Source organism: Triturus cristatus, chromosome 11, assembly GCF_964204655.1.
Source record: "Triturus cristatus chromosome 11, aTriCri1.1, whole genome shotgun sequence".
Taxonomy (NCBI): Eukaryota; Metazoa; Chordata; class Amphibia; order Caudata; family Salamandridae; genus Triturus; species Triturus cristatus.
Window position 1 is genome coordinate 566005788 of NC_140594.1, and position 26207 is coordinate 566031994.

General features: G+C 48.4%; 1 protein-coding gene across 1 annotated transcript in view; it reads left to right on the forward strand.

Moving 5' to 3' along the window:
- XRN1 (5'-3' exoribonuclease 1) overlaps window positions 1-26207 on the forward strand; it is a 1184094-nt gene that overhangs the window by 1032434 nt on the left and 125453 nt on the right. Inside the window, exons 39-40 of the mRNA XM_085633624.1 lie at window positions 1631-1744; window positions 1840-1948. Of these exons, the coding sequence (XP_085489750.1) occupies window positions 1631-1744; window positions 1840-1948 (223 nt within the window). The remainder of the gene's footprint in view (window positions 1-1630; window positions 1745-1839; window positions 1949-26207) is intronic.

A 26207-nucleotide genomic window follows, 5' to 3' on the forward strand; every position in this document is an offset into this window, starting at 1 on the left:
ATTGACACAGCTCTCTCTTGATCAAGAGAGTATGGCATGCCCCATCTGATTCTCTTCAGCCTTGCTTTTTTATGTATGCTGTACTGTAGGCTCTCCAGACATCTGCATTCCAGGCAAGGTTCAGCTATTTATGACATTATTTCTCCTGTTATTTTTTTATCAACAAAGATGTTCCGTAGCAAAGTTTTCCATCTGGGCCGAAGTCTATTTGCCCCAACTTTGTTTATTTTAGTCATGCCATATTTCTAATGTTCAAACCATGCACCATCTTTTTAGTGAAAAGGAATGTCTAATGGCGATCTGGCTTGCATATCCTGTCTTGTTCATTGTCTCCATACTAATGGTTTGGCATTTAATCTGGAAAATAATTCAAGGGCTTTGAGAAAAGGAACAATACAAGTGACTGTAGCTTTATCACTGAAGGACAGGGCTTATATTTCACTTTCCAAGGACAAGATGACCAAAATCTAGTCCTCCTCAATGTAGATACAGTGTGAGGATAATATGTGTCTGGTATGACTAAGGTCATTGTTACATAAAGTCCTTCAGACACACTATTGGCTGCAGCTTCTTCTTGTGTAGTCCCTCGAGTTAAGTGACCACATTTCTGCTCAGGTCAATATTAACCCTCTTGTCGGGACAGCTTCTCCTAAGGTCGACTCTCCCACGGGATGTTCATAGCATCAGCTTTTTTTCATTTGAATTCCTAGCACCTCTGTTCAGTAGTTATTTTTAGTGCCCGTCTAGTTTTCAGAGTTATGGTATTCCTCAATCTCATTCTTTACCTTGAGCTAAATTCCTCCTGACCTCGCTCCCCACACCCAATCAACATTGTTGTTCTGTTTCTCTTCCACATCGCTCTGGGAGTAGATACGTGACATAAAGGTTGTGTACCTGGTTCCTCCACTAGATGCACTTTCTTTGTCTAGGTCCTGACAAAGAGTGATAATCAAGATGTTGCATATGATCAGTGTGTTGAATTCAAACCTTCATTTCCCTTTGATCAGGAGCATTCGGACTGTATTCTTCCCCTTATGACAAGGATTTTTTAAGATTAATTTTAAATTTACTGTTTTATTAAAGGAATTCAGAATTGTCATCCTAAGTGCATGGCAACTGCTTGAACAGGCCACAGGTCATTGTGTGATAAGTTGACGTTAGTTCAGATACGCCTACAAACCCAAGGCAGTAGCACTTTCTTTTGAGGAACTTGGATAACTCAAACTCATCTGCTGTGGCAGGGAGTGGCTGTTTACAGGCAGTCATAAAAAAGGTGAAGATTAAGGAGCAGTCTAGGTGGTAAAAAAAAAAGACCAAATACATATTCCTGGTAAGCTGTTTCTGCCATTCCATTCCATGACAATGCAAATGTATAATTCATCAGCATACATCTAGCACGTGTACGCCAAGAGCTATGTAATTCAAAGTTCTCTGTTAAGAATATCTGTTCTCTAAATGCTGCTGTTTTTGTTTTTCAATATATGGTTTCGTTTAAAGTATCTCTCAGCCAACATGTTGCTACTATACAAAATACTGAAATAAATTGCTGTGTAACATATTTAGTTCCAGTTGTTTGTGCATGTTCTCATTGCCAATGTAGTTAATGTTTCTATTTTGCTGCTTCTGACAGGCAATGACTGTGTGCCAGGTAACTCTATCTAATGGCCTGATTACCCATGGACCTCCATGCCACTCTGAAAATGAAGCCAAGGAGAAAGCTGCACTGTTTGCTCTTCAAAGATTGGTAATACAATTCAATGTTGTAATTTCCACTTTAAGTGTACAATTTTTTGTGTTCTATGCACCGAGAGGTTAACTTTTTTATACTCTTTTATGCAGAGCGCCTTCGGAATGAATTTTTCATTGCCTCCACTGTTTCCAAATTTTCAAGCCATAGGAGCTACTTTACCACCGGGACCCCTTCCACACTCCTTCCCTCAGTCTGCTGGTATGTTAAGGTGTATATTTTATCGAAAAAATTTGATTTAATGCTTAATTGTTTTATTTCACACATTTTATTGGTACTACAGTTACTGTTATGTCATCCTAATAAATACCTCTGGACCATTATCTCCTAGTAATACTACTAAACAAAGCTTCAGTCATCCTAGCTAGCAGCTCATATTTAGTCTTCTCAGTTATGAATAGAACTGACTGGTACATTTTCTTCTTATCTAATTATTTTTTTGACAGATATTATTGTAGTATCATTCCAATAAGGCGACTACTAAGGGAAGCTTACATTTAAAATGTGTGACATTTTCTCTGGAGGCTGATATGCAATGAGTGAAAGTTTTGTAAGCTCTTCTGTGTATACTCTTTTATGCGTCTTCCATCCTGTCTGCACCAAAGATCCTTTTTAATCAGTGAAGTTGTATATTGTGAAGTCATGGACCACCCAAGCACTTAGAAATAAACCTGCAGAGGCTTCTTCGTCTTACCTGCATTGTCAGTTTTAGTTTTACAGATGCACATTTATAAAGTTCAGCAGGCAAAATGGCCACTCAACATTGGATTTTAGGTAAGACATACCTAAGTGTGCAGCCTTTTAGGGTTTCGAACACAAGGTCAAACCCAGGACGCAATGTAATTCTGAATGATGAATCAGGCAAGAGGATGTTTTTCTCCAGATAAACCACAAGTGTGTCTACTATGTGCTATTTCTTTACCAGCTCAATTAATCACTTTGCTCTCCGACACTTACATTGCTTGATCGCATCCATTTGTCTCTACCTTTCTCGTCTCATAGCTGTTTCTTCTCCCCTTCTCTTCTCCATCTTCCTTTTTCAATCACCTAGTCCCTCCTCCACACTGCTCCTCTTACTTTCCACTTTACTTTGTTTTCCCTTTAGTGCTCTTATAATCTTCACCTAATCTTCCTCTTCTCAGGCCTTCACCTTTATGCCTCTCATCCCTTTTCTCATTCAGATAATTTCTCTAGAATCCTTCCAACTCCTCTTAGCTTCTTTCCTGATTACATCTCCTTTTACCCAACATTTCACCTATTCCATCTTTGTATCCTTTCTTCTTTCTCATTCATCCCTTCCTGTCAATATCGCCTCTTTTGCATCCTGTAACCTCTACTCACGCCATCCCCTTTCCCAAGCCATCCATTATTGTCCTACTTCCACTCTTTTATCCTCTCTCCATTCCCCTTCTCATCTTCCCTCTTCCATCCTCTCAACCCTCTTTGCTGCCCCTCCCTCATTCCACCTTTTCTCCTCTTCTCCTGTTAACTTACTTTACCTTGATGTCATCCCTGCATAACTCTACTTCTCATTCTGACCCCAAAACACCTGACCTTGTCTCTCCTGTCCCATTTGTTCGTTTGCTTCCTCTTTTTCCTGCATTAGTTGCCTTCCTTTTCTCTCCATTGCCTTGCCTTCTTTCCCTCTACATTGCCTTGCCTTCTTTTCTCATTCCTAAGTCCATATTCCCTCCTCTTCCTCTACACTTTTAACCCCTTGGGTTCCAGGCCTTTTCCCCCTCCTGTGCCTGGCGCTTCCTTAGCGGGTGGGTTTCATGACGAGATAGTCTCGTCATGGGCACAGCGCGACTGTGCTCCATGACGAGACTATCTCGTCATGGGCACAGAAGAGGTTAATGTAACCTTCCTCTCCTCTGCATACATTTCCTTCTCCTCCTTCATTGCTGCTTATTTCACTGATCTACTCATCTTTCCCAGCCTTCTCCTCCTTTTCAATTCCTCTTCTCCCATGCTCCATACTCTTCACCTGCCCCTCTTTTCTAGAACTCTTCTCCTCTTTTCTGACCCCTTTTAATTTTAGTCTTTCTAAAATAATAATGTCAATGGCTGGAAAAGTATAGTCGGCGACGGACCCTCACACTATTTGTATGTGGCGCTTGGGCGAGCACCATGACTCTACGGACTGCGAGGCTTGTCAGCATCTCAAGCTGAAGTCCCGGTGAGAGCGCCGGATGGAGTTGCTGTCGGCCCGCTTGTCCAGGTCGGTTTCGTCGCAGCATCCGTCTCCTACCTCGGACGGGTCCAGGGGCCGCAGTTTCCGGCTGCGGCATCGTCCTTCGCCGAGGCCCCATGGGTGTCGTTTGCCCACCGGTAAGTCTTTTCAGTTTGCCGCCGAGGCACTGTCCTCCGGCAGAGGTCGCTGGTCCCTCCCAGGACGTGCACCCTCGCCCATCGCCACCCTATCCGCTGTTTCCCGGCATTGGGGCGACGAGGGCCCAGATGAAAGCCTACTCTACAGCTCTGCAGGCTTCCTTTGGCCTTCCTCCTCCTTCTCCTTCCTACGATGTCCGTAGATTACTCGCCATGTGCGGGGCCTTCTGCAGACTCGTCAGCGGCTTTGCCCCCGGCGCCGACGGGTTCGGCTTCAGGGTTTGGAGGTGTGGTGCCGTCGAGGTGCGGCCCTTCGGGGTTCCCCTCCTCGGCCCATGGCGTCTCGGCCTCACCGCAAAGCACTGCGGGGTTCCCTGCGGTGTCGCAGGATGTCGCCAGGATTCAGGGCTCGCCCCCAAGTCCCCCTCGATCCTCTGGGCAGGCGGCTCTCTTCCCGGAGGCCGAGCCGACGCCTCTCCGGGCGTCAACGGCTTTCGTCCCTGGTGCGGGCGACGCCGCGGGTGGAGGCCGGCAACCGGGGTGCTTCCCCAGGTCCCCCTCGGTCCTCGGCGCAGGCGGCGGCCTCGTCGGGGGCTGAGCCGGCGTCTTTTCGGCTCCGTTCATTGGCCGCTTCGGCTCCGCCCCCGCCCCCCTCTCCGATGCAGCATGTGGTGGTGGAGGTCGACCCGGCGCTGCAGGTGGACGCTTCGGTGCCGGTCAAGAATCCATCGGTGTCTGTGGTGCACTCCCCGGCGCCGCCCCGACGTTAGCTCGTCGACTCTTCTCCGGACGTCCCTTCCTCTCCGGAGGGTTGTCGTCTCCTCGTTTCCTCTTCACCGGAGACTGGACACCGCATCGTGGCCTTTTCTCCGGCGGATTCCAGGGCGGGTTCTACGCCGTCTCTACGTCCTCAGCCCCCAGACCCGCTCTTTCGTTCCCTACAGTTGTCGGCCCCTCAGGCTTCTCCACCCTCTCCAGAGACCCCTCGGGTTCCCCACTCGTCCGTGGGTTTCCCCATCCTACAGGGGCTGGTCTTTTCTCCCTCCGGCAGGGGACGGGCGTCTTAGTTTGTAGCCTTCACCCACGGAGGAGTTGCTTTCCCTCCCACAACGCCCTACGGAGGCAAGTGTGGCTTTTGTTCGGGCCATTTCCACAGCCACTGGCATTCTGTAGATGGTCCATCCGGTTGCCCCATTCCCTACGGACCACTTGTCAGAGGTTCTCCACCAGGGCTCTGGTGGAGGGGAGCCGCTTCTCCCTTTTGACGCGTCTCTCCATAACTCCCTTCTGGGGGCGCCCTGCCACGGGGGATCCGGTGCCTCAACCGCTCCTTCACCGTCCTGCTCCGTATGCTCCAGTTTGCCTTTTTTCCCACCCCTCGGTCCAGGGCCCTGTCCTGCGGGCTGCTTTTCCTTCCTTGCCTTCAGTGCTGCTTCCGCCGTCACAGGAGGTTCGGTGGCTGGACTACTGGGGGCGTAACATTTTCGCCTCTACTAGCGCTGCTCTGCGTGCATTCAACACTCTTTGTGTGTTGGCCAGGGCTACTTCTGATCTGTGGGATTCCGCAGAGTCCCTTCTGTCTCGCGCCTCCCAGGAGGGTGCCCGTGCTGATCTGCGGCACCATATGCGGGATGGTCTACTATCATTCTCCATTCGGCCTTGGACGTCTCTGATTCCCTTGGGTGTGCTATGGCGAGTTCTGTGGCCCGCTGCCGCCATGCTTGGCTGCGGGATGGTGTCTTTCCAGAGAATGTTCGGGAGCGTCTTGTGGATTTACCTTTTGATGGCACTCTGTTGTTTCACACCCATGCGGACTCAGCTATTCAGAGATTCCTTGCAGGGCTCCGTCCCCCTCCCCCTCCATAAGCTCAGCCTTCCGGCGCTTTATGGGAGGCGTTACCCCTCCTTTCTCTTTGGGGCCTTAGGTTTTGGTTGGCCCATTGTGTGCTGTGTGCGGCTTTGAATGGCTTCAGGGTTTTTCAGTTGGCCCCTCTATTCTTTTGGCTGCTGGTTCCGCCCTTCGCCATGTGGTGTCTGTTTTTTGCTGTTAAGTGCAGCTGTATAGGTCCTCGAATTGGACCTTTGTGTCTTTTTTGGCTGCTTGGTAAGCAGTCTGTGGTGTTCCCACAGGTGTTTTATGTTGTTGACCTCTGCTGCGGGTTTCCCTAAGAAGTGTTTCCCTGTTTTTGTTCAGGGACGATTCATACCCTAGGTGGGGTATTTGTTGGCTATTGTATAGCCCTATTTTAAGCTAGGTAGGTGTGGATACCTTCTCAGGTTCCCTCGCGTTTTCCTGGCGTCACAGTATGCAGCTTGGTGCGGGGTCTCTCTTTTTTCTTTGATGTTTCTATCCATCTTCGCCTCCGGATCATCGGACCAGCCTGTGTCATGCATCTTGCAGCGTCGTGTCTTGGTGTTTCCACCTGGTTCTCTGCCGTTTCGGCTGGGGCCTGTTTGTCTACGTCTTGCGCGCGCCTTGTTCTGCGCCGCTGTTTCATAGTATTTGCCAGCTGTTTGCTGAGCGCGCCTGGTAGTTTTGGTCCCCATCCGTGGGCCTCGCCATGTCAGCGTGTGCTCCTGTTCCTTGTTTGTTGGAGCTTGGCGCGGCTGTGTCTTCTTTCTCACGTCTGCGCTTCTCGACTGTGGAACTGTTCCGGCCTTGTTCCCTGCTTCGGGATAGACACCCATTCAGCTGTGCCCTTCGCTGTGTGTGTGTGTTCTGTTGGGGCATGCTCTGCCTTCCTTCTCTTTTCCCTGGCCTTGAGGGTGGTTATTTTCTTCCTCTGGTACTCGCGGGGGTGCCTTCTGCCCCTCCGGGGTTTTCTGGCGGACGCTCTTTGCTCCACAGGTAGGCTTGTGATATCCTGGCCTTCCATTCTCCTCTTTCTTGCTTAATTATGCTTGGTGGGGTCTGGGCCGTTCTTGTCCCCATGACACACCCCCTCTTGGGACCTGTGTCCTTCCAAGCTGGTGAGGTTCTCTCGCAAACCCTCCTCCCCTCTGGGTATGGCTAGGGTATCTATTCTATGTTAAGGAATCTGCGGCTAGTAGTCTCTATCAGATGTACAAGTTACTTACCTTCGGTAACGATGTATCTGGTAGAGACGATTCTAGCCGCAGATTCCTTCACGACGCACCCGTCCTCCCCGTTCTGCGAGGACCCTTCAGCTTGATCTTCTGCACTCGCCTCCCTTCGGGTGGCATTTGTCTTATGTGGGTTCTCTCTTTCTCCTTGGCGGGATGCTTCATTCTCTTATTTGTTCCACTCCTTCTTTTTTGGTGATTGGATGGTAGGTTCATATGTCCTGTTACATCCCTGCACCCTGGTTCTTCCAGTGTGGGGCCTACTCATAATTTTCTCCCTTTCTTTTTTCCTTGCTTGGGTTTTCTGACTCCTCTGCACCCCTTTGAGTTGGGGTCTCTTGGCTGTGCCTCAGCCCTTAGCTTTTTACAGGGGATATGACACTCCTTGCTGGTGTTGTTTTGGGGTGATTGGTCGTTCCTCATCTGTTCTGGACATGTCGTCCTTCACTGTTTTTGATTGTGGTTGCTGCCTTTCTGTCGTCTGCCCCGACATTTTTCACATGTTTTTCTGTTTCCAAGGGGTATGTCGCCTTTGCCTTACGAGGTTGCTTCTAGGAGCGGTGCTCTGCTTCTTTCCACGACTTTCAGTACTGCAGTGCTTGGTACTGTCCCTAATGGTGCTGTTCCTCGCCATTCGCTTCTTCCCTTTTTGTTTCACTGGTTTTTCGCACACTGTTCCCATACTCTTACAGTTTTGTTCGTGATGGCCCCGCGTTGTGGCGCCGAAAAGTTCTCCGAAGAAAACTGACGTCAGTGTGCCAGGGTGGGACTTATGTGACCTCGCTGACGTCACGTCCACGGACGACGTCAGGGCGGGGTCGCGTGGTACCCCCCCGGCGCGCAGAGATGCTGTGGTCAATTATTCCGGATCCACTCTCACGCCTGTGAATAATTCTATGTTAAGGAATCTGCGACTAGAATCGTTTCTACCAGATGCATCGTTACCGAAGGTAAGTAACTTGTACATCGCTGTCTGCCCAGCCATCAAGGTTGTGCATTCTCTCTGTCCCTACACCCCCATCCCCGCTGAAACAGGCCATAGACTATCTTTTATTGTTATCTCCTCCTGGCTGAGTGCATCTTAATGAGGGATTGTGTGGGTTGGCTGAGGGCACTGACATACAGCTTGTTTTTTATACCAGTCATCCAACACTGGACAGTGGCAAATGACTGATCACTATTTGTGTGTCATTTTGAAATCAGGCAGCCACCATGCTGGATGAGCAACATTGGAGTTCTACTTTGTCGGTGGAGGGGAGGAAGAGTGTAGGAATTCAGATTTGCAACGATGGTGGCAGTGATTCTGCCTTGGCTTCCAATTTGCTTAGAACTGCTGAAGTTGGTGACTAGTATCAGAAACTTTTGACTCGTATAGAAAGGGTGCTGTGGAGCGCCCACTAAGAACGTAGGGCCATCAGTGATAATTTTATCTTCTTTTGGCCCTTCTTTGACTTAGTGGACACTGATAGCTCAAAGCCGTAAGATGCATCATATGAGTTTTTTTAGGGGAGGCTGTTACTTGGATGTTTTTTTATCCTCCAAGAGTGGTACCATTGGGAATTCTTCTAGGTAGCAAGACACATCTCCTCCACCCCCAGAGATGCAACAAAGCATTGGAAAAAACGACAGAGGAGAGTAATAAAATGCCAGACAGGATAAATGAAGCTTTGCTGAAACTGGAGACGAGGGTTAATATTAAGGAGTATGATGAAGTACCGCAAAGGTGATGATATACAGCAGGAGGTTGAGCATATCTGTTTAGTGATTTGAAATGAGGAAGATCAAATAAGTGGGCTAAACTGAGAATAGGAAACTTGAAAATCGTCCAACATGTAGAGACCACCTGAGAGCAGCCCCTCTAAAGAAAATTCTGCCTTATAGACACCAGTTGATCTCATGATAGTCATCTGTGTAATCAGTGAGTCAGCCTGGGATCATTATTTTGGGCTAAGTAAAGAAGGGGAGGGTTTTATCAAGTGACTTTATTATCCTCATATTTCTCTACATTAGCACCATCTCCAAAAGGGACTAAAGCTAGAGCTGCCATCAAAGGCCTTCTTGGTCTTTGGAACTCTTGTAAGGATTTTATTCCCTGCCAAGTAGAAGGTCATCTGGGTCACTTTTAGAGGAACGAGAGAGGGGGAATTCTCCCCAGGCTCCAGACTGGATCCGGAAAAAAGTTTCAGCATTACCTCTGCACGTAGGTAGAGGGTGTTGCGCGACTCTGTTGTAACATCAACCATCAAATGTCATGTCAACAGAGTTCATATATAGCCCCTCCTGACGAGCTGATGTCAGTTTCTTCTTTTCTGTGCTTTCAACACGGATCCGGTATAGTTCCTCAGCCCGTATTTTGGCCTACTTTGATGTTTATCAAATAGAACAGTGTGCCTTTCTCTCCATGTCCTCCGGGTTCAAGCCTTGTGGGTCATGTGGACGGCAAATGTCGGCCTCAGACCCCCTTCCTATTTGTATGTGGTGCCTGGGGAGCACCATGACTCCGAGGAGTGCACTTGTGTCATCAGCTTGGGCTAAAGGCACTGCAGGAATGTCGGATGAAGCACCTAGCAGCGCAGATGTCGCAGCCTTCCAAGACTTCCAGTAGACCCCAGTCTCCTCCTTGCTCCACGGACCACTGGTGGTGCCACTCCAGGAGCCGTTCCCATGGATGTCACTTGTGTCATCAGCTTGGGCTAAAGGCACTGCAGGAATGTCGGATGAAGCACCTAGCAGCGCAGATGTCGCAGCCTTCGAAGACTTCCAGTAGACCCCAGTCTCCTCCTTGCTCCACGGACCACTGGTGGTGCCGCTCCAGGAGCCGTTCCCATGGATGTCACTCTCCATCGACATCTCGAGGTATGTCAAGGCACATGCGGTTGAAGTTGCTGCATCCCCCAACCTCACGGTTGAAAGCCTCTGTCTCCCACGCCTCCTCCCGCTCTTCAGTTGAGGAGTCGGTACACAAGTCCACCCCGCGCCTCCCTGCCTTCCCTGGAGCCGGGGCGACTATGACCCAGATGCGAGACTAGTATACATCCCTTCATGTTATTTTTTTCAAATAGATGAGAGAGGGAGAAGGCTGTATTACCGCACCTGTCAAGTGAATAGTGTCGGTATAGTGTACTTGTATAGTGCAAAGAACCGAGGAGCACTCCCCACTGAGCTCCTCAATCAGGAACAAGTCCTATCAAAATCATACATTCAACAGGGTTCAGCACTATTGATAAGGAGTCCGTTGCAATTAAAGGAATGTCCAGGACATAAAATTTGTTTTTCAAACGAATTCCTTTCTTTATTCAAATATTTTTCACAGGCATAGAATATCACAGCCTTGATAACATGAGATAGCCAACGCGTTTCGTCTCCTGCATGGAGACTTCTTCAGGGCAAACAAATAATTGAGAGAATTTCCTCAGGTAAGGAATAAAGATCCTTTATTCGGATGAAGGCAAGTGTGAGCCTACGTTCAACAATGTTCAATACCCGATGAAATTCAACACTCTAATTAATTTTCCCTTGTCGCAGACTCGGATAACTTAAATCCTCCAGAAAGAGCTTCTTTCAATCTCCCGCTTCATGATATGCAATATCTTAACGGCGTGGTAGCCCTGTAGTCTTGTCTCTGGGTCTTGAACTTCCCCTGGAGTGCAGTTGGGCCCCAAGGCGGTGCAGGGAGCCGTGACTGTGTTCATGCCTACATCATCATTCTTGCAGCTGCTGTTCTCTTTACTTGAGACTCCAGGTCAGTACCACCTCATGGAAGTACCCTAGGAAAGGAAGAAAAGAGTAGAAGGCTTGTGATCATACCGTCATCCCATTCTTGTGTGTAAAGCAGTAGAATCATCCTCATCATTGTTTATTTTGATTATTGGAACATAAATAAATCCTCATTGAGAAAGCTGCCTCCTCATCTATATGTCTGCCCAGCCCCTTACACCTGGTGTCAGAATAGGGATCAGGCAGTATGGAGGCCACTATTAACAAGATGGCAGAAAGCCACGAAAACTTGAGCTGGTTATGGAAAAATTTGTCAGTGCTGCAGCTGAAGACCGGGAATCCATCCATAAATATTGACCAGCCAATCACAGTCCCAGGACACAGATCTAGGGAGATTCGCTGATACCCTGGGACAACAAAGAGCGCACACCGCCCTACCGTCAGTAGTACTCCAGAAATATGTAGGGGAACATTTTTTTGTTTTTAAAATAATTTAGCGAGAATGGCCCAGGCAGCAATGGACAACAATGATGCGTGAGTTTCACTCTGCCTATCTGATAGTGACATCTTGCCACAGATTCCTTACCTTTGAACTTCCAGGCATCGGGCTGGATCCAGAAGATTTTTCTTAGCAGTACCCCTGCTCGCCGGTATGTGGCATCGGTCGACTCCGTGTGACATTGTGGGCATTGTGTTTGTTGTCGGCGTAACGTCCGTGTCATCAATATAACCGCCACTCCGGTGCGCTGATGTCAGTTCTTTACTTTCCGCGCCAGCCAGCGCCGATCCGTTGAGAGCTACCCCTTGACAATTTTTGACAAACTTTTTTCGACCCTTTGGCGACTTTGTTGGTGTGTGTAAGATTTGGGGGTCTCTAGTTGGCATAGGTAGGTACCTGTGACAAATAGGAACCCTTGCGTCTGTAATAAAAGGTCTTAGATCTCCCCTGGACCAAGGTATTTACCGTCACTTTCCCAGGGCGAGAATATCAGTTCCAATCTTATGGAATATAACATATACACAGCACTTCCTAAGGTGGGCAAAGTTTCAACACTTCCCCAAAGGCAAGGCAAGAAAACAATATCACATGAGTCTCCTCTACACCAAGGTTACACACACAACACTTCTCTAGAGCGAGATATACTTTGCACATCAATTGCCAGGAGGGCACACTCCACCTCCTACGACAAGGAAAAGATGAATTCAAACATATGAAATATATATACATTTCTTAACACAATACTTCAATCACGGGCAGGCCGAATATATATATATATATATATATATATATATATATATATATATATATATCTATATATATATTCACTGAAAAAACCATAGGTTTCACACATGTTATAGTTAGCTGGACATTTTACTGATAAAAAACCAATGAAATTCCCCCGTTATAGTTACTGTAGGCAACTATAACTCACGCGACCGTAATCCTCTGCTGATGACATATGTGTCTTTATGAAAAAAAAATATTTGTAATATATGTATAGCTAAAATTTAATGGAAGAAGACATGGGCAAATAAGTGTCTAAATACAGTATTCGCATCAGCAGAGGATTACGGTCGCGTGAGTTATAGTTGCCTACAGTAACTATAACGGGGGAATTTCATTGGTTTTTTATCAGTAAAATGTCCAGCTAACTATAACATGTGTGAAACCTATGGTTTTTTCAGTGAATTTGCAAGGTTTTTTAAATGCTAATTCCTAACTATAATATATATATATATATATATATTTATTTTTTTTACCGTACGCTTACCGTAAGCTTACCGTACGCGTACCCCGTGATTTTTTTTAAAATCAATAAATGTTTTTTTTGTACTTTTCTGTCCTTCTTTGACCCCCTTACAAATGTTAGGGGGTCTGTAACTCTCCTCATTGCCCCCTTTCCTTGTTTTCACTCTTTTTTTTCAGAGTGAAATACACAAAATGGCGGCCGCCGCTTCCTGGTTTCGACCGATTCGAATGTTTACTAAGATCTAAGAGCCAATCAGAATCGCGCTCGCGCACGCCACCGTACGCTTACCGTAAGCGTACGGTAAGCGTACCGTAAGCGGGCTCAGATATATATATTGATTTAAAGGCTATTTTCTCAAAATCTACTGAACAGATTTACACCAAACCTACAAAAGGCACTTCCTTGACCTAGGGACTACCTCTCTGCCAAATTTTGAGTAATTCTGTTCAGCCGTTCGGGCTGTAGCTCGTTCTAAAGGTCCTATGGAAAAATGCATGGGAAAAACGCGTTTTGGGACCCCCCTTTTATCTCAGCCCCCGCTTGACGGATCCCCCCGAGACTTTCAGGGTAGGAGCGGAGCGTAGCGCCCCACCTATTTTGAGAAATTCGCGAGGATTCGTCGACCGGCGCCAAAGTTATTCAAAATAGAATGTTGAGGTTTTCCTATGGAAACGTGGTCCTAACTATAACTACCTACTGGCGACCGCCAGTAGGTAATATATATATCTATATATATATATATATATATATATCTATATATATCAGACTTGGAGGCCGCACACGCTGTGTAATACTTTATTCCTGCAGGCAGCCCTGCTTGACATCGGCAGATGTACAGAAATTTATTTGCCAGAGTTTAAAATCCTGACGCGTTTCGGGCGTCCTCGCCCTTGGTCACAGGTGATCTGGCTGAAGTGCAACACATAACATACCGCAACTCAAAGTCACAAGTTTGTAGTCTCGCCCACTGGGCGTGTCTGCGCATTGCGTCTTGGGACTTGGAGTTCTTTTGCAAAATAAGTTTTCCAATAGTAGCGGTTGTCAGTTACACAATAATATATATATATATATATATATATATATATATATATATATATATATATATCATGTCAGACTCTCACATATCAAATAACCGATTGAAATACACAATCAAAGCAAATATATTTGTAGAAATATATATGTATGGATATAAGAATCAGAAGATAAGAAGGAAAGAATCAGTAAAGAATCGAGAGACAGTAGCAGAGACACCTCACCTACTGCTTCATCATTTCACCCCACTTCGCTCAAGGGGAGTCCATTGCTTGAACCGGGTGAAAGCTCAGAGGTGACACCAGCCCCCACTCTTCCGTGACAACACGTCTGCTCCACGGCGTGACCTTCCACCAGGCCAGTGTAGGCTCCCCTTTTTAATACAAATTCAAACACAACGAAGCTTCTAGCAAGCCTCACCCCCTCGTTCTCATGAGAGCCCGTACCAGCCTGCTCCAAGGCCACTGCATCGGTTGATCAGGCCTTTGCTATGGCTCCGAGACAGACCATGTACATTCCTCTGATAAGAACCAGTTCTCTCTAGTCAGTGTGAAAAACAGGAGAAAAGCAAAACATGCCCTCCCCACCTCTGCAGCTTCGTGCAGGCGCAGAAAATAGCTTCAGTCATGAAAATGGAGTTAGTTAAGCCATGCTCACTGAAAGGCCCAAAGCAAGATGGAATCAGAAAAGCAAGGATGACATGAAACCATGTCAAAGGCAATAGTCAGCACTCCCATAAAGCAAGGTAAAGTCAGAAATCAGAATGACATGAAGCCATGTCAAAGGCAATAGTTCAACACATAATTCACATAACCCAAATAACACTATAGACTTAATCCCTCAGTATACAACATTGAGCACATGTGTGCACCACCACCCACAACACTGCACCTCAACATACCATACCTTCTATTCTTAGCAAGACTATTCTACTGAAAGACACCAAGATTACAGGACAGAAGAGAAGCAGACATATGCAGGGCCATCCTACGTTAAGGCTAGGGTAATATAACACACTAAAGTCAGTACAAAATGGTGGTGGTTGAGGGACATCATAGGGTGTCAGACCACAAAAGTGGCTTGTTCACTACAGCATCTAGTCAGGGTAAGGGGCTACACTCCTAAAATAATCCCTGGTCACCCTCTTGGTAGCTTGGCACGAGCAGGCAGGCTTATCTCAGAGGCAGAGTGTAAAGCATTTGTGAACATACACAGTAATACAGTGACAACACTACAAATGGACACCACACAGGTTGTTTTATAAAAATAAGTATTTTTATATAGACTTAACACAAGACCAGACGACAAAAATCCACAATACTGTACTCACAAATAGTCTCTTAAATGTTATAAAATAGCAAAATAGCTCAGTTCTCTCAAGTTGTAAATGCAACACTTTACTCTGAATGTACCTTAGATGTGTAGCGCAAAGAAAACAAAAGGGTTACAGGGAAGGTGATGCGTCGGTTCCTTACACGCAGGGAAGTGGATGCGTCAGTTCCTTTCTGCTGCGCAGGGGAGTTGATGCTCGCTTCCTTACTGTGTAGGGAGTTGATGCGTCGGTCTCTTACTGCTCTCCGGTGCGATGTGACACGCTGGCACCTCGAAGCGATACTCTTCTCCAGTGCGATGCGACAAAATGACGTCTTGGTTGCGATGCAACAACGTTGGCGTAATGTGACACGCCCGACAGCCGTGCGGCGACTCAATGATCTTTGGAGCCGCGACAGGCCCTGCGACGCGCTTCACCGGTGATGCGACGGTGACCTCTGTGGCAGCGTCCCGCTTCTGCGGCGATGCGCCGCGCTTCGGCGATGCGATGATGACAGCGGCGGCTGGCTTCCTCGGCGATGCGCTGACCGCGGCTGCGGCGACAACACGCTGCTCGTTGTTGCGTCGTGCTTCCAGCTCCAAGCTACACGCAGTCTCTCAGAAGGCCCAGCACAACAGCAGGCACTTCAGTTCCCAGCAAGGGAATTCAGGGGGGAGCTGGTTGGTGAAGTCTTGTATCCCTGAGACTTCAGGCAGGAGGCAAGCTCTAGTTCAAGCCCTTGGAGATTCTTCTTCAAGTTGATAGAAAGCACACTCAGTCGTTTTCTCCTCTCTTTGGCAATAAAGCAACCACTGCAGGCCAACCCCCAAACACACAGCACAGGGGTAGTCCCCTCCTCCAGCTTCCTGGTGCTTCTCCTCAGCAAAGGTTCGTCTTGATTCCCAGAAGTGATCTAAAGTTCTTGGGTCTGGGTCCCAATATTTATACTCCTTTTCCCTTTCTTCTCTGAAGGCAGAGAGGCCTTTGCCTAGTCCAAACCAGTCCTGGAGCACTTTGTTGACATGTCTCCTTCTTTCTTCTCGCAGGGCAGGGACATCAGACACACCACAGGAGGTGGAGCCAGCATTGTGGAGGGAAGGGCCAGCCCTATTGTGGTCCCAGGTGCAACTCCTCCCTCCCATCTAGATGCAGATCTCTCTATTCACCACTGGGCTGACCCACCCTGTCTACTGGAATCCCCCAGCTCTGTCACTCAAATTCCGGACAAGGAATACACAACCTAGCAGAGGCAGGTTTGGATGGTTAGAAAAGAAAATGCTTACTTTCTAAAAGTAAAAAGAACTATTGATGGACAGAATGCAGAACAATGTCATACATTCACCCCAGTACAGAGATCTGGACCTAAATCCATAGTTTTTTTTGCTCACCATTCCATTCCAGTTTGGACCCAGCCATATGTAAATCAGTCCTGACCCTGTGACCTATGGGAACAGTCCAGTCCGAACTGCCAGGCCAGGTCCTCCCTGGATTGGAAACAAGCATCCTAGGACCAGTTTCGGGGTTTCACCCCTCTTCAGCCAGGATAGCTTGATTCCAGTGGCATGAAGAGCACGGGACTCACGTCTGAGCATATCCGTCCCACTCAGGGTGACAAATGCATGGGGCACAGGGTCAAGACTCATTTGCATATGGCTGGATCCAAACTGGAAAGGCATGGTGAGCAAACAAACGATGGATTTAGGACCAGATCTCTGTACTGGGGTGAATGTATGACATTGTTCTGCATTCTGTCCATCAACTGTTGTTTTTACTTTTTAAAAGTGGCGTTTTCAAACCCAGAATGTTAAAACCAACTTCACTAAAAGATGTATGTTATCATTCTGAGTTCAGGCATACTAAACTCTAATTTCTACCATGTTCCCTGAGTCAGTTAGGATTATAAAATGAAATAACCAAACTGCCCATTCTGGCCTATGGAGTACAGGTAGCCTTAAATAGTGAAAAACAAAAATGGCTGTAATTCACTATTAGGACATGCCACTCACATGTGGCATGTCCTACCTTTTACCTACAATGCACCCTGCCCTTGGGCCTACCATAGGGGTGACTAACATGCATAAAAGGGATGGTTTAGGGACTGGCAAGTGGGTGCACTTGCCCAGTCAGCATGGCAGTACCAGACTGCACACAGGCTCTGCAATGGCAGACCTGAGACACACTTTACAAGCTGCTCCGGTGGGTGGCACAATTAATGCTGCAAGCCCACCAGCGGCATTGGTTACAAGCCCTGGGCACACGCAGTGCATTGTACTAGGGTCTGACAAGTAAACCAATCCAGCCAATCATGGAGTCACTAATCCATGCATCAATTTACTATAGGAAGCACTTGCACTGTGGCACTGAACAGCAGTGGCACAGTGCCCAAAGCATCTATAACCAGCAAAAACACGAGGCAACAGCAAAAAATGGAAGGGAGACCCACGCCAAGGTGCCAGGTCTAACACGTGTCCCCTTCAGCTAAAATGTGGGGAGAACTACCCTACCTCCTGGGAGTTCTCATCACTATGGCGGAAAAATCTGGACAGACCATCAGCATTGGCGTGTTCTGTACCAGGGCGGTGTTCCACCGTGAAATCCATTCCCTGTAGGGAAATGGACCACCTCAACAACTTTGGATTCTCACCCCTCATCTGCATCAACCATCTGAGGGGCCTGTGGTCTGTCTGAACTCCGAAGTGAGTCCCAAACAAGTATGGTCTCAACTTCTTCAGTGCCCAGACCACAGCAAAAGCCTCACGCTCAATAGCACTCCACCTCTGTTCCCGTGGAAGTAACCTCCTACTGATGAAGGCTACAGGTTGATCTAGGCCTCCTCATTCATCTGTGATAGAACAGCCCCCACAGCATGCTCTGAAGCGTCTGTTTGCACAATAAACTCTTTTGAGAAGTTGGGTGCCAGGAGCGCGGGCGCCGTGCACATGGCAGTCTTCAGGGCAACAATAGCTCTCTGACAGTTGTCAGTCCAAATCACTCTCTTGGGCTGCTTCCTGGAAGTCAGCTCTGTCAAGGGTGCAACAATGCTGCCATACCCCTTGACAAACCTCCTGTAGTAACCGGTGAGTCCTAAAAAGGCTCTCACCTCTGTCTGGGTTTTGGGCGGCTCCAAAGCCAGGCTGGTTTCAATCTTGGGCTGTAGGGGCGCCACCTGGCTGCTCCCTACCTGGTGTCCCAAGTACACCACGGAAACCTGCCTGATCTGGCACTTACTCGCCTTGATCGTGAGGCCTGCCCTCCGCAGCGCCATCAACACTTCCCAGAGGTGGTGCAGATGTTCTTCCCAACTGGCGCTGAACACTGCGATGTCATCCAGGTAGGCGGCACTGAACGAATCCAGTCCGGCCAACACCTGGTTGACCAACCTCTGAAAGGTGGCAGGGGCATTCTTCATCCCAAAGGGCATCACCCGGAACTGGTAGTGCCCATCTGGTGTGGAGAATGCTGACCTCTCCTTTGCCCCATCGGTAAAGGCGATCTGCCAGTACCCAGACGTTAAGTCAAATGTGCTGAGGTACCGTGCAGCCCCTAGCCGATCTACAAGCTCATCAGCTCTGGGGATGGGGTGCACGTCAGTTCTGGTGACTGAATTGAGCCCTCGGTAGTCCACACAACCGGAGTTCTGGTGTGGCACCAGGCGCGGCAGCCTTTGGGACCAAGACCACTGGGCTGGCCCAAGGACTGTTAGAGGACTCAATCACCCCCAACGCAAGCATCTTGGAGACCTCCTCCTTGATGCAAGCTCTCACCCTGTCAGTCACTCTGTAAGTTTTGTGCTTGACAGGAGGACTGTCCCCAGTGTCTACATCATGAACGCACCAATCAGTGACACCAGGTACCAGGGAGAACAGATCAGAAAACTGTCCCAGCAACTGGTGGCAGTCATTCTGTTGGTCAGGGTGGACGAGTGGTGGACACCATCCACTGACCCATCTTGCTCTCTGGCTGACAGGAAGTCAGGAAGAGGCTTGGTCTCCTCCTCCACCCCAGCATCTGTTGCCAAGAGCATGCCCACTTGGGACCTCTCCAAGTGGGGCTTCAAGCGGTTGACATGCAGGATCCTCAAGGGGTTCCTGGGAGACCGCAAGTCCACCAAGTAGGTAACTGGACTCTTGCGCTCCACAACCTTGAAGGGGCTGGTCCACTTATCCTGGAGCGCACAGGGCTCCACTGGGGCCATGACCCACACCTTCTGTCCAGGCTGAAGCTCAACCAGAGTGGCATTCTGGTCGTACCACCGCTTCATCTCCTCCTGGCTGGCTTCCAGTTTCGCCTCAGCGAGTTGTCTGAAACGCCTAGTCTGGTTCCTAAAGGCCAGCATGTAGCTATATACATCCTGGGGATGTTTCCTGGAAGATTGCTCCCAGCCTTCTTTGACCAGACTTAGAGGTCCTCTCACGGGGTGTCCATAGAGAAGCTCAAAGGTACTGAACCCTAGAGATTTCTGTGGCTCCTCACGGTAAGCAAAGAGTAGGCATGGTAAGAGGACGTCCCACTTACGCCTCATAGGCTCCTCAAGACCCATTATCATGCCTTTAAGGGTTCGGTTGAATCTCTCAACCAACCCGTTTCCTTGGGGGTGGTAAGGTGTGGTGAACTTATAGGTTACACCACACTCCTGCCACAGGGACTTCATATACTTGGATATGAAGTTGGTACCCCGGTCAGACACTACCTCGCAAGGGAATCCCACTCTAGAGAAAATTCCCATCAGTGCTTGTCCCACCACGGGGGTCCGTCACTGTCAGAGGTATAGCTTCCGGGTGGCATGGTCCACCAAGACCAGGATGAACCTGTTGCCATGCCTGTCTTGGGTTCCAGTGGCCCCACAATGTCCATACCCACCCGTTCAAAGGGGGTTCTGACTACAGGGAAGGGCTGGAGAGGAGTCTTGCGCTTCCTCCCTCTCTTACCACTTGCCTGGCAAGTCTGACATGTCCTGCAGTGAGTGTCTGAACTCCTGCGCATTTGGGGCCAATAAAAATGGGTGACAAGCCTTTCAAAGGTCTTGTCCTGCCCCAAATGTCCTGCCAATGGAACATCATGAGCCAGCCCCAGTAGGACAGCTCTGAAGCGCTGGGGGTACCACCAGCACACGGGCTGACCCAGGCTCAGCAACCTTAGGTTCAGTATTTAGGAGGTCATTCTCCCAGTAGATCCAATGTAATCCAGACTGATCACCTGCTGCCTGCTCTGTAGCCTGTTGCCGCAGACCCACAAGAGAAGGACATTCTTTCTGCTCCTAGTAGAATTCCTCCCTGGAGGGTCCTCCTTCTTGCTGCCAATGGGTCAGCTCAGGCAGGTCCCCCAGTTCGGCTACCTGTTCCCCTGTAGGCTCCAGGGAATCCCCCTTAGGGTCTGCTCCCTCCTGGACCGTGGGAACTTCAGGGGCCGGTTTCCCGCACCCCCTGACCCTACTCTTGACGGCAGGTACCCGGGCCTCCCTCTCAGGCTCCAGGTCCTCTTGAGCACCTTTACTCGCTGCCTTGGACCGGGTGGTCACACACGCCCAGTCAGGCAAACCCACCATTTCTAGATGAGCACTCAGCTCCACCTTCGCCCAAGGGGAGCTCTCCAAGTCATTCCCTAACAAACAGTCAACAGGCATTGCGGGCCTCCCAGCTACCTGAAGAGTACCAGAGACCCCCCCCCCCCACTCAAAGGGAACCTGAGCCACCTCGCAGTGACTGTGTTGTCAGCGGCAACAGCTGGTTAGAATGCACCAGGGACAACTTGCTCTTGAGACACCAGGTGACACTTGACAGCTGTCACACTGGCTCCTGTATCTCTAAGAGCCTCCACTCTATGGCCATTGATGGTCACCCACTGCCTGTATTTTTTTTAGTGTTATCAGGCAGCTGGGTCCTGGGGACCACCTCACAGTCTCCTAATGAGACAAGGGACATCTCTGCGGGACCCCACCCACCTTGGGCACACCTCTCCTCACCCAGGGCTACACTAGCCATCTGCCGGGGAGCTGCACCAGTGGGTGCTTATTTTCCAAAGAGGCGACACTTGGGATTATTGGCACAATGACCCAGTTCTCCACATTTATAACATTTCGGGGGCCCTCTTTGAACAGGTGGACCTGTCAGGGCCCCTGACGGTTTCTGAGGGGGAGGCTGAGAACCTTTCCCTTGGTTCCCTTGGGGATTACTTTGGGGCCTCCTATGGAACTCCCTCTGTTTACCCTTGTCCCCCCACTCTTCTGCTGGGGACCCTGCTCACTCTTGGCTGAGTCTCCCACGTGACCCTTGTGGACCCTGGTACTGACCCAGTGGTCCGCCTCCTCAGAAAGCTTCCTAGGATTAGTCAGCCTACTATCAATCAGGTGCTGGCGTAGCTCAGGAAAACAGTTACTTGACAAGTGCTCCCATGCAGTTAAATCAAGAAGTCCCTGAAAATCATCAACTTTGCTACCCTTCACCCAACCATCCAATGCTCTGCGAAAAAAGGGACATATTCAACATAGGTACTGTTTGCTATCTTTGTGCAACCCTTGAACCTCTGTCTGTACATCTCAGGAGTCAAACCATATCTAGACATTAATGCATCCTTCATGTGGGGAAAGGAATTATAGACATCAGAAGGCAAGTCTAGCAGTGTGTCCCACCCTTCACTAAGGAACCGCCCCCACAACCCCGCTCCCCAATCCTTCTCAGGGACCCGGTGGGAAGACCTGGCTACCTCATAGGCCTTGAACCACTGCCCAATATCATTATTTTAAAAGAATTCCTTCTCTGCATCTTTAGGGATATATACTCTAGATTCCACAGGCATTGACGGTGTGCTGCCACCAGAGGGAGCAATTTCTAAGCTCTTGGCTTTCAACTCCAACTCCCTCAAAACCTTTTCATGTTCAAACTGTAGCTTCTTCTCTTCTAGGGCTAACTTTCTACTTTGCATTTCAAATTCTAACTGCCCACTTAACTTGAGCTTGGTCAGCTCAATTTCGTGCATCCTACACTCTTTTCTATCTGCCAACTCCTCTGGAGATAGACTTTTACCAGAAACACTGCTACCGGCAGGGGAAGGGGTTCTCCTTCCTCTTGGACATACTGGCCCTTCCAGCTGCTCCTCTGCATTATCATCATCAGTGGCCTTCCTTGCTTCTGACCAGGCCCTCAGCGCCTTGTAGAACTCTGCCTTATTTTTACATCCAGTAGTGGAAACATTTCATTTCTTGCCGAAGAACTTTAGCTGCCTTGTAGTGTAGCTGTCCATTTTCTCTTCCCACTCAAATTCAGTATCAACAGAGACTATAGATGCTGCTTTCTCCACCATGGTTAAGCTTGGCAGTACTCAAAAATAGAAAGTCCCAAAAAGAAATCTACCAACAAGTATTGGTTGCGTTATGGTCTGCACTCACTAAGTAGTGTTCACCAATCACTGTACATGAGTCACAAATGCAAGTCCAGAATCCTCACCGCTGACCACCAATGTTAGACTTGGGTGTCTCTAGTTGGCACAGGTATGCACTTGTGACAAATAGGGACCCTCTCCTCTAGTCAGGGTAAGGGGGTACACTCCTAAAATAACCCCTGCTCACCCCCTTGGTAGCTTGGCACGAGCAGACAGGCTTATCTCAGAGGCAGTGTGTAAAGCATTTGTGAACACATACAGTAATCAAGTGACCACACCACAAATGGACACCACACAGGTTTTATATAAAAAATAAGTGTTCGAGGCATATGAGCTGCAGATCACACACTTAGGATAGTAGATCGCCATCTGGTGTCGGGCTCGGATGCTTGCAGGTTGTTGTTGTCTTCGGAAGAAGTCTTTGGTCACAAGATAGGTGACTCCTCCCTTGGACTACAGTGCCCATGGGCATCCACTCCATCCTCAGATTGTTTTTTTCCGCCATTGGGTTCGGATGTAACTTTTCCAACTCCGGTTGAAAATCTCAAATACAAGCTTTTCGAAGCAAAAAAACTTCTACAACTACATCGTCTGATCAGACACCTTCGGCACCGAAAACATTGAGGCCCATAGATAAACCGACACCAAAAGTTCCCAAGCCGAAAGACTCAACTTCGGCACCGAAACCTTCATCGGCACCGAAACCTTCATCGGCACCGAAACCACTGGCTAAGGACTATAATACACCTCCTAAAGCCAAAGACTCTGCCGATCAACCAAAACCTCGATCGGAACCGAAAAAATCGGCGCCAAAATCTGTTCCTGAAGAACAAGAACTTTTCCATCCAGATCCAACACAAAAAAGGATCTATATTAATCCAAAGACTGGACATGTCACTGCAGTGCCATGTAAGAAACGAAAACTGGACACAACACCTGCCCCAGTTCCTATAAAAAAGAAGGACTCGGCAACATCACCTATTCCTCCTTCCTCTCCCATACGACCTTCTACCCCACCCCCTCTGCCTACACCACCCTTACCTCTACCATCTCCATCACATACACCACCTCCACAGGATGATGAAGACCTAGGGGGAGGGGGTGATCCTTATAATGCTAATGATCCGTTCACGGATCCAGATACCGTACCATTGGATGATTAAGCATACCCTCTACCAGATATACCTGACCCTACATCATATCCCTCCAAACCATCACCTCCAGATGACCACCTGGGGTTTGGACAACTAGTAAACAGAGCAGCACTTTATCATGGCGTCACCATGCGCTCTAATGCACCCGAGGAAGACTTCCTCTTAGACACTTTTGAACAGTCTCAGAAGTCGGTACAAATTTTACCTATGCTTAAAGGGGTGATAAAACACGCCACAGAAGTATTTAAAGACCCCGTCCGTCCAAGGGTGCTTAACCCAAGAATTGAGAAACAGTATAGACCTGCCCCAGAAGATCTTTGTTACATCAAAGGGCAGCTCCCTCTGGATTCTTTGGTCGTTTCCAACGCAAGGAAACGCGCCAACTCCTAAACCACGGGAGATACACCACCCCCGGACAAAGAATCCAAACTATTAGAAGCCTCGGGCAAATGGGTAGCATCACAAGCTGCTAATCATTGGCGTATTGCCAACACCCAAGCCCTATTAGCACGCTACGATAGGGCTCACTACAATCAGTTGGAAAATCTGCTACAACACCTGCCAGACCAATACAAGACCCAGGCAAATGACCTTATACAAGAGGGAAAACTTATCTCAAACGTGTCAATTAAATGTGCACTTGACGCCGCAGACACCGCCTCTCGAGCACTAAACACAAGTGTACTCCTTAGACACCATGCCTGGCTACGAATTTCAGGCTTTAAGCCAGAAGTACAAAGTACCATACTTAGCCAACCTTTTAACCAAGAACAGCTGTTTGGGCCAGCAGTTGACACTTCACTCGAAAAAATGAAAAAAGACACCGAGACTGCTAAGCCACTGGGAGCATTGCAGTCTCCACAACCACGTGGCTCCTTTCGACGCTCCTTCTACAGAGGAGCCTCTAAGAATATCGGAGCAGACACCTCCTCTACGTTCAAAACCTCTACACAAACATCTCCTAGTAGAGGATTTTTTAGAGGAGGATATAGAGGAAACAACAGCAAGGGACGAGGTTGAGGCAATACCAACACTCGTACCTCCCCCGCCACAAAACTGTGACTTTCCTCCACTCCCCCCAGACCATTCCACTCCAGTCGGGGGAAGACTCAAACAGTTCCTACCTGTCTGGAACTCCATCACAACAGACAAGTGGGTAAGACAAATTATCCAGTATGGTTACTGCCTGGAACTCATCACTACCCCTCCACACATACCACCCAAGCAGCGTTCCATGTCACCAGACCATCTTACTCTCCTCAAACAAGAAGTTCTCTCATTGCTTCAAAAACACGCAATAGAACCAGTTCCCTTACAACATCAGGGTACAGGGGTATACTCACTGTACTTCCTAATCCCCAAAAAGGACAAGACTCTAAGACCAATACTCTACCTCAGACTCCTAAATCTGTACATAAACTCAGATCATTTCCATATGATCACTCTTCAGCAAGTGCTCCCACTACTACAACAAGGCGATTTCCTTGCCACACTACATCTCAAGGACGCTGATTTCCACATTCCCATACATCCTGCTCACAGGCAGTACCTAAGGTTTGTGGTGGACGGACAACACTGTCAGTTTACAGTCCTTCCATTCGGGGTAACAACTGCGCCCAGAGTATTCACCAAATGTCTAGCAGTAGTAGCAGCGCATCTCAGAAGACAACAAATTCATGTCTTCCCGTATCTAGACGACTGGCTAATAAAAGCCAACTCATTCAACAAATGCGTTCTACACACTCACCGAACTATTCAAATCTTACACAACTTGGGGTTCACAATAAATTACCCCAAATCTCATCTCCAACCCTCCCACATACATCAATATCTGGGAGCCACCATAAATACCTCCAAAGCCCTAGCATATCCCAGCCCAGCCAGGATAGCCAATATACAAGCTCTCATCGTAAAATTTCAAACCCATCACTCTCTTCCAGCAAGAGTGTTCATGCAACGGATAGGCATGATGGCGTCATGCATCTTCATTGCGCCTTATGCAAGACTTCAAATGCGTCCCTTGCAAGAGTGTCTAGCACATCAGTGGAATCAGGCTCACGGACAACTAACAGATCTGCTGTTGGTGGACAGCCGCTCACATCGCTCTCTGAAATGGTGGAACACCATAAACCTGTCCAAAGGGCAGCCGTTCCTCGAGCCTCTTCCACAAATAGTGCTAACAACGGACGCATCACTCACGGGGTGGGGAGCCCATCTCCTAGGACACACCACTCAGGGCAAATGGACCACTCACCAAAAAGTGCTCCATATCAATTACCTGGAACTACTGGCAGTATTCCTAGCACTGAAATCATTCCAAATACATCTCCAAAACAAAACTGTCCTTATCCGGATGGATAACATGACAGCCATGTATTGTATACAAAAACAAGGAGGCACACATTCTCTCCAGCTGTCCCAGCTAGCACAGAACATTTGGAGATGGGCCATTCCCCAGAACATATACCTGCTTGCAGAACACCTTCCAGGGGTTCACAATCAGATTGCCGACTTGTTAAGTCGACAGACTCAACAGATCCACAAATGGGAATTACATCCACAAGTCCTACTCCCCTTTTTCCAAAAATGGGGCCAACCAGACATAGATCTGTTCGCCACACACAAAAACGCAAAATGCCCAACCTTCGCCGCCAGGTTTCCCCACCCACAGTCCAAGGGCAATGCGATATGGATGAACTGGT